A 13,539-nucleotide genomic window follows, 5' to 3' on the forward strand; every position below is an offset into this window, starting at 1 on the left:
CACACCAACAACAGCCAAGCCTGTACAACTGACCCCATTTCATTGGGTTCACAACCCTAGTGATCACAGAAAAGGAAGTGCAGGACCTATTTCACAGACAAAAGCCAGGAAAAGCTCCAGGCCCAGACAAGATAACTCCTTCTTGCTTAAAAGTCTGTGCTGACCAATTGGCCCCCATCTTCACCCATATTTTCAATAAATCACTAGAGATGTGTTATGTTCCTTCTTGCTTCAAACGCTCTACCATCATCCCAGTGCCAAAGAAGCCCACCATCAAGGAACTGAATGACTACAGACCAGTTGCTTTAACATCTGTAGTCATGAAAACCTTTGAAAGGCTAGTGCTTTCCTACCTGAAAACCATCACGGATCCGCTGTTAGACCCTTGCAATTTGCATACCGAGCAAATAGATCAACAGATGATGCTGTTAATATGGCTCTGCACTACATCCTACAACATCTTGAGTCTCCAAAGACCTATGCAAGGGTCCTTTTTGTAGACTTTAGTTCAGCATTCAATACCATCATTCCAGACATTCTTCTAACTAAGCTAAACCAGCTACAGGTACCGGAACAGACTTGTAAGTGGATCACAAGCTTCCTAACAAACAGGAAGCAGCAGGTGAAGCTAAGCAAGATCACATCAAATACCTGTACAATTAGCACAGGGGCCCCCCAAGGCTGTGTGCTCTCCCCACTTCTCTTCTCTCTGTATACCAATGACTGCATCTCCAATGATCCATCTGTTAAGCTACTGAAGTTCGCAGATGACACAACAGTGATTGGTCTCATTCGAGACAATGACGAATCCGCATATAGATGAGAGGTCGAACGACTAGCCTTGTGGTGCAACCAAAACAATCTGGAACTGAACACACTCAAAACCGTAGAAATGGTGGTAGACTTTAGGAGAAACCCTTCCATACTTCCACCTCTCACAATACTTGACAACACAGTATCAACAGTAGAAACCTTCAAATTTCTAGGTTCTATCATATCGCAAGATCTAAAATGGACAGCTAACATCAAAAACATCATTAAAAAAGGACAACAAAGAATGTTCTTTCTGCGCCAACTCAGTAAGCTCAAACTGCCCAAGGAGCTGCTGATTCAGTTCTACAGAGGAATTATTGAGTCTGTCATTTGCACCTCTATAACTGTCTGGTTCGGTTCTGCAACCCAACAAGAACAACACAGACTTCAGAGGATAATTAGAACTGCAGAAAAAATAATTGCTACCAACCTGCCTTCCATTGAGGACCTGTATACTGCACGAATCAAGAAGAGGGCCGTGAAAATATTTACAGACCCCTTGCATCCTGGACATAAACTGTTTCAACTCCTACCCTCAAAACGACGCTATAGAGCACTGCACACCAGAACAACTAGACACAAGAACAGTTTTTTCCCGAAGGCCATCACTCTGCTAAACAAATAATTCCATCAACACTGTCAGACTATGTACTGAATCTGCACTACTATTAATCGTCTCATAGTTCCCATCACCAATCTCTTTCCACTTATGACTGTATGACTATAACTTGTTGCTGGCAATCCTTATGATTTATATTGATATATTGACCATCAATTGTGTTGTAAATGTTGTACCTTGATGAACGTATCTTTTCTTTTATGTACACTGAGAGCATATGCACCAAGACAAATTCCTTGTGTGTCCAATCACACTTGGCCAATAAATTCTATTCTATTCTATTCTATTCTATTCTATTCTATTCTATTCTATTCTATTCTATTCTATTCTATTCTATTCTATTCTATTCTAGAACAAAACTAAAGGAAGAAGTTCAGAAATCAGAAGACTGTGAAGACAATGAGGAGCATTATTGCTATCAAGAATAGGTTTCAATGTTAGGAGGAGAGACAGATAAGGGTATTAAGCAACACAACCAGGAAGTCAATAGAAGACAAAACTCATGTACGTTTGAAAAACAAACGTTTTCTACCATATCTATTTATTTGGGAGGAGGAAAATCTTGCAACTCAAAAGACTTCTCTGTAATGACCCAGGATTGCTTATCGGTCTTCCAGTGTACAAATCCTACTTTTAAAATCAGGTTCTTCAAAGCTGCCAGTCCGTTACACTGGCAGTTCTAAGTATTCAGTTCTACAGAGGAATGATTGAGTCTGTCATTTGCACCTCTATAACTGTCTGGTTCGATTCTGCAACCCAACAAGAAAAACACAGACTTCAGAGGATAATTAGAACTGCAGAAAAAATAATTGCTACCAACCTGCCTTCCACTGAGGACCTGTATACTGCACGAATCAAGAAGAGGGCCGTGAAAATATTTACAGACCCTGGACATAAACTGTTTCAACTCCTACCCTCAAAACGACGTTATAGAGCACTGCACACCAGAACAACTAGACACAAGAACAGTTTTTCCCCGAAGGCCGTCACTATGCTAAACAAATAATTCCATCAACACTGTCAGACTATTTACTGAATCTGCACTACTATTAATCGTCTCATAGTTCCCATCACCAATCTCTTTCTACTTATGACTATATGACTATAACTTGTTGCTGGCAATCCTTGTGAGTTATATTGATATATTGACCATCATTTGTGCTGTAAATGTTGTACCTTGATGAACGTATCTTTTCTTTTATGTACACTGAGAGCATATGCACCAAGACCAATTCCTTGTGTGTCCAATCACACTTGGCCAATAAAAAGTCTATTCTATTCTATTCTATTCTATTCTATTCTATTCTATTCTATTCTATTCTATTCTATTCTATTCTATTCTATTCTATTCTATTCTATTCTAGAACAAAACTAAAGGAAGAAGTTCAGAAATCAGAAGACTGTGAAGACAATGAGGAGCATTATTGCTATCAAGAATAGGTTTCAATGTTAGGAGGAGAGACAGATAAGGGTATTAAGCAACACAACCAGGAAGTCAATAGAAGACAAAACTCATGTACGTTTGAAAAACAAACGTTTTCTACCATATCTATTTATTTGGGAGGGGGAAAATCTTGCAACTCAAAAGACTTCTCTGTAATGACCCAAGATTGCTTATCGGTCTTCCAGTGTACAAATCCTACTTTTAAAATAAGGTTCTTCAAAGCTGCCAATCCGTTATACTGGCAGTTCTAAGTATTCATTTCAAAATATGGAACACTCCATAGATTACCTATTTACTTATCCAAATTCTAAGCTGCCCAACTCCAGAACAACACTGAGAAGAATAAGTAAAGAATACTTCAAACCTAAGCCTAAGTGAGTAAGATGAAAAGCATTTTAAAAGGTAGAAAAGAGAAAAGTAGCAATGCCCAAGACCATAGTGAATTTTGGGACTAATTTCATAAAGGACTGGAATGCTATTTTCAAAATTACATTAAATAGTAACCACAGTGAATTTTCATGGCACATCATTATATAAAATCCATCATGGTATGAAAACTTACACATTATGTACCACAGTTGTGCATGACACCTAAATTGTAATCATTCTTATATTATGAACTGTTCATAATCAAATCAGACACTCTTTCTAATAGCAGACTTTGAGAGCACTGGTTATGGTCGTCTGATGATGTTTCATTCACCAACTGTTCAGAGTTATGGCAATAATGAAAAATTTACTATTCCTCACATTTACGACCTTTGTAAGTCAGTAAAGCAAAGAAAAGCTGAAGTAAGGTCATAAACAGGGTCACAGTTCCACTTAGTGACCGCTTGCCTGTCCTAATTGTCCTAGCTAAATGAGGAATATCTGTAGAGTAGATTAATTGTGGCCAAAATTCGAGAAGGAAGGAAGGAAGGAAAGGAAGGGAGGAGGGAAGGAGGAAGGAAGAAGGAAGGAAAGAAGAAAGGAAGGAAGGAAAGATGGAAGGAAGAAGGAAGGAAGAAAGGAAGGAAAAAGGAAGGAAGGAAGAAAGGAAGAAAGAAGGAAGGAAGGAAGGAAAATGCCTGTGGAAACTCATCTGGGTTTAGGAAACAATTTTTAAACCTCTTTAAGAAGTTTAACAGGGAAAGGAAACTAATGTCCCAGAGGACAGAGGAACAAATGGCATTGTTCAACTTAGAAGGATGTAATATATTTGGCAGCAATTTATTTATTCTGTTTACTATGTCAACTGAGACATAAATCATATTTATAAATTCTAGTCCTTCTGCGTTCTCTCAAAAAAAACCAACACCTTGCATTTTTAGATATTTATAGTAAAATTGAACTTCCTTCCAAACTTTTATTTGTCAAAGTTACCTTTAGTTGCTCAGATGAAATTGTAAGAGATCAATTCACCCTTTACAAATCTCAAGCCATTTTAATGATGAAATATCCTTGTTATTTAAATTTATTCTAAGAACCTCACTTGTTTTCTGTGCGCAAAATCGATATACTCAGTTGAGTTTTTTCTGTTTTAGAAAATGGTAATTCAACACAACGTGTATGCTGGTTTCCATTCATATTACCTAATGCTTAAGGTAACATGAATTACCTTAATTCATATTACCTTAAGCATTAAGGTAATTCATCGCTAGTAATTCAAGCGATGAATTACTCACCATCTTCCGTCCAGAATGACTTCAGGACCTCTTACATAATATTGAGCTTAAGACATATTATTTCTATCAGTCAACTGGAGAGCTCTCAAAGAGCAACAAAAATGATTAGGGGACTGGAGGCTAAAACATATGAAGAACAGTTGCAGGAACTCGGTATGCCTAGTTTAATGAAAAGAAGGACTAGGGGAGACATGATAGCAGTGTTCCAATATCTCAAGGGTTGCCACAAAGAAGAGGGAGTCAAGCTATTCTCCAAAGCACCTGAGGGTAGAAAAAGAAGCAATGGATGGAAACTAATCAAGGAGAGAAGCAACCTAGAACTAAGGAGAAATTTCCTGACAGTTAGAACAATCAATAAGTGGAACAACTTGCCTGCAGAAGTTGTAAATGCTCCAACACTGGAAATTTTTAAGAAAATGCTGGATAGCCATTTGTCTGAAATGGTGTAGGGTTTCCTGCCTAGGCAGGGGGTTGGACTAGAAGACCTCCAAGGTCCCTTCCAACTCTGATATTATTATTATTATTATTATAAATGCTACTTTGGTTACCATATTTGCCTATGCAACATTTGAAATCCGTTTTCAAAATATCATTTGCAGATGCTCTCGAAAAAGCCTCAAAATATATCATGCCAGCAGTGTCAGCTGACAAGCCATTTAATTGTTTCCAAGAAAGATAACCTTAAAAAAAATAATAAAGGCACATTAAAAAAGCTAACTTAATGCTTGCTAATTAAGCATTAACAAAAGGTTATTTCACTAAAGTGTCCCATTGTTTGAAATATGTCAAACGGTTGTTTAATCAAATAAGGACCTTACCGCTTACAAATGCTTTAGAACAATTTTGCATTATTCTGCTGATGGAAATGTCAACTGTGGGTTTCAAACAAAAAGCAAAACATTTCGGCTGCAAATAAACTTCATGTCAAACCAATTAAACGCTAAAGCTTAATTCGGAGACTCTAATTAAAACCAAGTTATGCACGGCTCAGTTTTATTTCAAATAATGACAGCTATAATGACTTACCTCGTGTTTTCCAAAGCATTGCCTGCAAAGAAAAAAATAAACAAGTTCAATTTATTTAAATGTGATTCCATTTTGTTCATCTGAATTGCTTCTTTGGCAACTCTTTGGAGTGATCCCTCAGATGGGCCAACTTGTTTGTCTTTGTAGACAAACATAAAATTTCTTTTATGTACACGGAGAGCGTATGCACCAAAACAAATTCCTTGTGTGTCCAATCGCACTTGGCCAATATACCGTATATACTCGAGTATAAGCCGATCCGAATATAAGCCGAGGCACCTAATTTTACCACAAAAACTGGGAAAAACTATTGACTCGAGTATAAGCCGAGGGTGGGAAATGAGGCAGCTACTGGTCAATGTAAAAAATAAAGATAGAGCCAAGTAAAATAACATGAATATTTATTTGAACGAAAAACAATAAAAGTGCAAAAGGGGGAAGGAGGATTCCCAGCTTTAGAAAATTTAGAACTACGCCGCCTTTGGTATGACCTGAGCATAGCTCATAAAATTATCTGCTACAATGTACTTCCTATCAATGACTACTTCAGCTTCAACCACAACAATACACGAGAACACAATAGATTCAAACTTAAAGTGAACCTCCAATCTAGATTGCAGAAAATGTGACTTCAGTAACAGAGTTGTTAATGCCTGGAATGTGCTACCTGACTCTGTGGTCTCTTCCCAAAATCCCCAAAGCCTTAACCAAAGACTATCTAGTATTGACCTCACCCCATTCCTAAGAGGTCTGTATGGGCGTGCATAAGAGCACCAGCGTGCCTACCGTCCCTGTCCTAATGTTCCCTTTAGTTGTATTCCTTTTATGTATTAATCAAATAAGGACCTTACCGCTTACAAATGCTTTAGAACAATTAATCAGTGGAACAACTTGCCTGCAGAAGTTGTAAATGCTCCAACACTGGAAATTTTTAAGAAAATGTTGGATACCCATTTGTCTGAAATGGTATAGGGTTTCCTGCCTAGGCAGGGGGTTGGACTAGAAGACCTCCAAGGTCCCTTCCAACTCTGATATTATTATTATATTATAAATGCTACTTTGGTTACCATATTTGCCTATGCAACATTTGAAATCCGTTTTCAAAATATGGAACACTCCATAGATTACCTATTTACTTATCCAAATTCTAAGCTGCCCAACTCCAGAACAACACTGAGAAGAATGAGTAAAGAATACTTCAAACCTAAGCCTAAGTGAGTAAGATGAAAAGCATTTTAAAAGGTAGAAAAGAGAAAAGTAGCAATGCCCAAGACCATCGTGAATTTTGGGACTCATTTCATTTATTATTTTATTTATTATTTAAATTTTTATACCGCCCTTCTCCCGAAGGACTCAGGGCGGTTTACATAAAGTCCTTTTCATAAAGGACTGGAACGCTATTTTCAAAATTACATTAAATAGTAACCACAGTGAATCTTCATGGCACATCATTATCTAAAATCCATCATGGTATGAAAACTTACACATTATGTACCACAGTTGTGCATGACACCTAAATTGTAATCATTCTTATATTATGAACTGTTCATAATCAAATCAGACAGTCTTTCTAATAGCAGACTTTGAGAGCACTGGTTATGGTCGTCTGATGATGTTTCATTCACCAACTGTTCAGAGTTATGGCAATAATGAAAAATTTACTATTCCTCACATTTACGACCTTTGTAAGTCAGTAAAGCAAAGAAAAGCTGAAGTAAGGTCATAAACAGGGTCACAGTTCCACTTAGTGACCGCTTGCCTGTCCTAATTGTCCTAGCTAAATGAGGAATATCTGTAGAGTAGATTAATTGTGGCCAAAATTCGAGAAGGAATGAAGGAAGGAAGGAAGGAGGAGGAAGGAGGAAGGTGGGAGGAAGCGGAGCTGCCGGCTGTGGGGGTTGAGGCGTGCAAGAGGGGCGTGGAAAGGCCTTTTGTGTGTGTGTGTGTGTGTGTGCGCCTGTGTGCCCTAGGGAGGAAGCGGAGCTGCCGGCTGTGGGGGTTGAGGCGTGCAAGAGGCTCCTCCTCTTCCTCCACGCTCGCTCCTCTTGCCGCCTCAACCCCACCATCCCACTCTCTCCAGCGTGAAGGTCACCTCCTCCTCTTCCAGGCGGCGGCGGCTCGGCTCAGCGGGCGCCACAGCCGGCAGCCCTCCCACGGTCCCAGTCAGCCGAGCGGTGAAAGCGACATGCGAGCACCGCTCCGCTCACCGGAGAGAAGCAACCTAGAACTAAGGAGAAATTTCCTGATAGTTAGAACAATTAATCAGTGGAACAACTTGCCTGCAGAAGTTGTAAATGCTCCAACACTGGAAATTTTAAGAAAATGCTGGATAGCCATTTGTCTGAAATGGTGTAGGGTTTCCTGCCTAGGCAGGGGTTGGACTAGAAGACCTCCAAGGTCCCTTCCAACTCTGATATTATTATTATTATAAATGCTACTTTGGTTACCATATTTGCCTATGCAACATTTGAAATCCGTTTTCAAAATCGATATACTCAGTTGAGTTTTTCTGTTTTAGAAAATGGTAATTCAACACAACGTGTATGCTGGTTTCATTCATATTACCTAATGCTTAAGGTAACATGAATTACCTTAATTCATATTACCTAATGCTTAAGGTAACATGAATTACCTTAATTCATATTACCTAATGCTTAAGGTAACATGAATTACCTTAATTCATATTACCTAATGCTTAAGGTAACATGAATTACCTTAATTCATATTACCTAATGCTTAAGGTAACATGAATTACCTTAATTCATATTACCTAATGCTTAAGGTAACATGAATTACCTTAATTCATATTACCTAATGCTTAAGGTAACATGAATTACCTTAATTCATATTACCTAATGCTTAAGGTAACATGAATTACCTTAATTCATATTACCTAATGCTTAAGGTAACATGAATTACCTTAATTCATATTACCTAATGCTTAAGGTAACATGAATTACCTTAATTCATATTACCTTAAGCATTAAGGTAATTCATCGCTAGTAATTCAAGCGATGAATTACTCACCATCTTCCGTCCAGAATGACTTCAGGACCTCTTACATAATATTGAGCTTAAGACATATTATTTCTATCAGTCAACTGGAGAGCTCTCAAAGAGCAACAAAAATGATTAGGGGACTGGAGGCTAAAACATATGAAGAACGGTTGCAGAAACTCGGTATGCCTAGTTTAATGAAAAGAAGGACTAGGGGAGACATGATAGCAATGTTCCAATATCTCAGGGGTTGCCACAAAGAAGAGGGAGTCAAGCTATTCTCCAAAGCACCTGAGGGTAGAACAAGAAGCAATGGGTGGAAACTAATCAAGGAGAGAAGCAACCTAGAACTAAGGAGAAATTTCCTGATAGTTAGAACAATTAATCAGTGGAACAACTTGCCTGCAGAAGTTGTAAATGCTCCAACACTGGAAATTTTTAAGAAAATGCTGGATAGCCATTTGTCTGAAATGGTGTAGGGTTTCCTGCCTAGGCAGGGGGTTGGACTAGAAGACCTCCAAGGTCCCTTCCAACTCTGATATTATTATTATTATTATAAATGCTACTTTGGTTACCATATTTGCCTATGCAACATTTGAAATCCGTTTTCAAAATATCATTTGCAGATGCTCTCGAAAAAGCCTCAAAATATATCATGCCAGCAGTGTCAGCTGACAAGCCATTTAATTGTTTCCAAGAAAGATAACATTAAAAAAAATAATAAAGGCACATTAAAAAAGCTAACTTAATGCTTGCTAATTAAGCATTAAGGTAATTCATCGCTAGTAATTCAAGCGATGAATTACTCACCATCTTCCGTCCAGAATGACTTCAGGACCTCTTACATAATATTGAGCTTAAGACATATTATTTCTATCAGTCAACTGGAGAGCTCTCAAAGAGCAACAAAAATGATTGGGGGACTGGAGGCTAAAACATATGAAGAACGGTTGCAGGAACTCGGTATGCCTAGTTTAATGAAAAGAAGGACTAGGGGAGACATGATAGCAATGTTCCAATATCTCAGGGTTGCCACAAAGAAGAGGGAGTCAAACTATTCTCCAAAGCACCTGAGGGTAGAGCAAGAAGCAATGGGTGGAAACTAATCAAGGAGAGAAACAACCTAGAACTAAGGAGAAATTTCCTGATAGTTAGAACAATTTTGCATTATTCTGCTGATGGAAATGTCAACTGTGGGTTTCAAACAAAAAGCAAAACATTTCGGCTGCAAATAAACTTCATGTCAAACCAATTAAACGCTAAAGCTTAATTCGGAGACTCTAATTAAAACCAAGTTATGCACGGCTCAGTTTTATTTCAAATAATGACAGCTATAATGACTTACCTCGTGTTTTCCAAAGCATTGCCTGCAAAGAAAAAAATAAACCAGTTCAATTTATTTAAATGTGATTCCATTTTGTTCATCTGAATTGCTTCTTTGGCAACTCTTTGGAGTGATCCCTCGGATGGGCCAACTTGTTTGTCTTTGTAGACAAACATAAAATTTCTTTGTCCTATTTTTCTCACAACCACCACCCTGTGAGGTGAGTTGGGCTGAGAGTGAGTAACTGGCTCAAAGTCATCCAGTCAGCTTTCATGCCTAAGTTTTTTAAAAAAGGTAAAGGAGACCCTGTGGATGTCAGTTTTGGATGGCAATTTTCTTTTTGCTTAACTGCCACATATTTTAGCTGGGGAAGTTGGGAGGGGGTTGTTGTTGGAGCGGTAGAAAGTTAGTCATAACAACATTCCGTATTCAAGGACTTTTGCCTGCGTCTGATGTAGACTGCCTGAAGACTGTATCCAATTGAGTGTGAAGAGTTGATTGGACAATGTGATGAACTTGTGGGTGTGGGGCAGGGCTGTGAACTGTCAACTGGGTGTGGAAAACCTGGAAGCTTTCAGTTCCGGGTTTTCCCAACTGTGCCAACATGACATCTTTAATAAATTGGAACTTTGAGGAACCTCAAGCCTCAGAGCTTTATTTCGTTGGGGGTGTTCCTTGGAACCCTGACAGTGGATTTTACTCTGCTAATCATCGCCAAGTCTAGGAGGCAGCGTTCCTCTCCATTTCAAGGGCATGGAGGCAGAGCTGTCTGAAGACCTTTCTGCGATCACGTGGCCAACATGATGTCATGGACCACTATTGCCTTCCCACTAAAGTGGTACCCATTTATCTACTTGCATTTGCATGCTTTTGAACTGCTAGACTGGCAGGAGCTAGGGTGAAGATGGGAACTCACCCCATTGCATGGAGCTCGGGACTCAAACGTGGACTGCCGGCTTTCCAGACAACAAGCCCAGCATCTTAACAGCTGAGCCACCGAGCCTCCCCTTTCATGCCTAAGGACAAACTAGAACTCATGGTCTCCTAGCCAGACCAAACTGGTTCTATGATGCTTGTGGGTCTTCCTTTCCTTCAGGCTGCAGTTTAACCAAGGAAGTCTAAAGGACAGAGATTATTCCCTTGCCAATTTAAAGATCCTGCTTTTGCACACAAAGGTAGTTGCTGGTTGAGTAAGCTGAAACTAAAATTGGGAAAAATGGAGGTGCTCTTGGTAAAAGAAAACTAGAATTTATATACTTTATCCAAATCAATTGGGCCTTCATAGTGTCCCATTTAATTAAAACACAAATAAGTTGCAATACAAACTTACAACCACAACTGAGCCCAAAATTTATGTTGCTAACTGAGGCATTTGTTACGTGGGTTTTGCTCCATTTTACGACCTATCTTGCCATAGTTGTTGAGGGAAGCGCCGCAGGTGTTCAGTAAGTAACATGGTTGCTAAGTGAATTTGGCGTCCCCGTTGACTTTGCTTGTCAGAAGGTCACAAAAAGAGAACAAAAAGCGTGTCAGCTTCCGGTGCTGTTGTAACTTTGAACAGTCACTAAACGAATTGCTGTAAGTCAAGGACTGCCTGTATTATGCATTTCTAAGGCATGTACTGAAAGTAGGAAAGCAAAAAAAAATTAAAGGAACTCACGTTGGTATAGGGACTTCGCATGGAGGGCAAGGCAATGCTGTCTGAATAAAAGCAGGTGTGGTGGGCTGTTCCCAGGGGCCTGCGGGCTGATGCTATAAGAAAAAAGAAATCGACAGGTTAAGTCCAACAAAGCTCGGCTTTACTGATTTAACTGAAATTAATACACAAGTTAAGTTCAAAGCAGGCTGTGATGATTAATCACAAGTGCGTCATTCTATAAGTCCTGGCGCCAATTCCATCTGGACCCATCCAGGCTCCTTCAATAACTTAAGGTAGGTTTTCATTTCCGTCCCACCCACCCATCGAGTTCTCCATTTCAAACTATTTCAAAATAAGTCATTATCCGATGCTTGGGTAATTTACAACATCCATCAAAGTCTCACGATTCATAAGACTTAGAAGATTTATACGTAACATTAAGTTAAAGAGAAATTTTAAGAGATGGCAGCAAAACAATTAAAGACAACTGTAACAAAAACCCCAGGAACATCAACACCGGGAGTCTCTCCAGCACATACAGCAGATACAAAATCACTAAATTTGGAAGCACTTCAGGATAATTTGAAAGATTTTATGAAAGAATCTCTTAATGATGCTATGAATTTGCAAACTTCTCAGATAGAAGATAAGTTTAAATTAATTACAGAAGAAATGTCAGAGATGAAAAAACAGATGTTAGAAATTCAAATTGGAAATAAAGAAGTCAAGGAAGGTTTGGTGTCAGCAGTACAGGGTCTGGCATCAAATGTGATTTTACTGGAGCAGGAAGTAGAAGAAATAAAGAAAGTTAATTTAAAATTGGAAAATAAGATTGAGGTAGTTCAAAGTAAAATGGATAAAGCTGATGATGAAATTGTTTTGGTACAATATAGAGCTATGGAATTTGCTCTAAGAATACGTGGCCTGAAAGAGAATAGACAAGAGAATTTGAAGCAAATTTTTTCTGAGGCCTTTGCGGAGATTTTGGCAGTTCGGCCAGTAGATGTGGCTTTTCATATTGACAAAATTTATCATGTGAATTCCTGGATAGCAAGACAAAGAAATCTTCCGAGAGACATTGTCATTTATTTTACTACTAGAACAGTGAGAAATGAGATTTTACAAGCTTCTTTTAAAGGAGACAAGATTCAAGCGGCTGGCCAATATATTTTAATACTAAAGGAAATTCCCCCCAAAATGTTGAGAGGTAGGAAGGAGTTTGCTTTTTTGGTGAACGAACTTAAAAAAACGTCAGATTGAGTACAGATGGGACATCCCAACTGGTATAATAGTTTACTATGAAGGGAAAGCACATCGTCTTAATAAAATATGGTGGATTATGCAGAATATTTTGAAAAAGAAGATCAAGTTTGTTCCACAGTTCTTTTTATTAGGAATAATTCCAGATTGCACTGTTATAGAGACAAAACTGATTTTGAATTTAATAACTGCTGCAAGACTATTGATTGCACAATATTGGAAGAAAGAAGACTTACCTACAATTGGAGAATGGATTAGTAAAGTATCAAATTTAGCAGAAATGGCAAAAATTTCTGCCTACTTGAAAGACTGTACACAAGAAAAATATATTTTGGAATGGAGAAAGTGGATCGATTATATTCAAAATAAGTATCAGATTAAAAAATATCAATTAGTTTTTGAGTGAAGTTAGGAATTGCTATGTATTAGAGTTTAAGAAAGAAGGGAATTGATAGTGTGATGGTGTGAAATGGAATGTTTTATGTTATATTTTAGATTATGTTTGTTAGTTACAATACCCTGTATTCTGTTCTGGGAAGTCTTGGGGGGGGGGAGGGGGAAAATGGGGGGGGGGAAGGGGAAGATTATAAATTGATTGATTGCCATTGTACAGGAATAATGGTAGAATTAAACAAGTTGGAATGGTGTAAAGTCGGGACTGCTCGGTAACCACTCCCGAAGGGAAAGTGTTGTGTCTTGCCCGCTCTCACAGCAGCCGGGGCCTTCTTATCTGCTCCCGAACACGGAGGAATA

General features: G+C 38.5%; 1 protein-coding gene across 1 annotated transcript in view; it reads right to left on the reverse strand.

The window, feature by feature from the left end:
- NFXL1 (nuclear transcription factor, X-box binding like 1) overlaps window positions 1–13,539 on the reverse strand; it is a 92,591-nt gene that overhangs the window by 42,029 nt on the left and 37,023 nt on the right. The window contains exons 14-15 of the mRNA XM_058192978.1: window positions 11,548–11,639; window positions 5,567–5,588 (exon numbers count right to left, since the gene is read on the reverse strand). Coding sequence (XP_058048961.1) covers window positions 5,567–5,588; window positions 11,548–11,639 — 114 coding nt within the window. The remainder of the gene's footprint in view (window positions 1–5,566; window positions 5,589–11,547; window positions 11,640–13,539) is intronic.

This window comes from Ahaetulla prasina, chromosome 8, assembly GCF_028640845.1.
Source record: "Ahaetulla prasina isolate Xishuangbanna chromosome 8, ASM2864084v1, whole genome shotgun sequence".
NCBI classification, from domain to species: domain Eukaryota; kingdom Metazoa; phylum Chordata; class Lepidosauria; order Squamata; family Colubridae; genus Ahaetulla; species Ahaetulla prasina.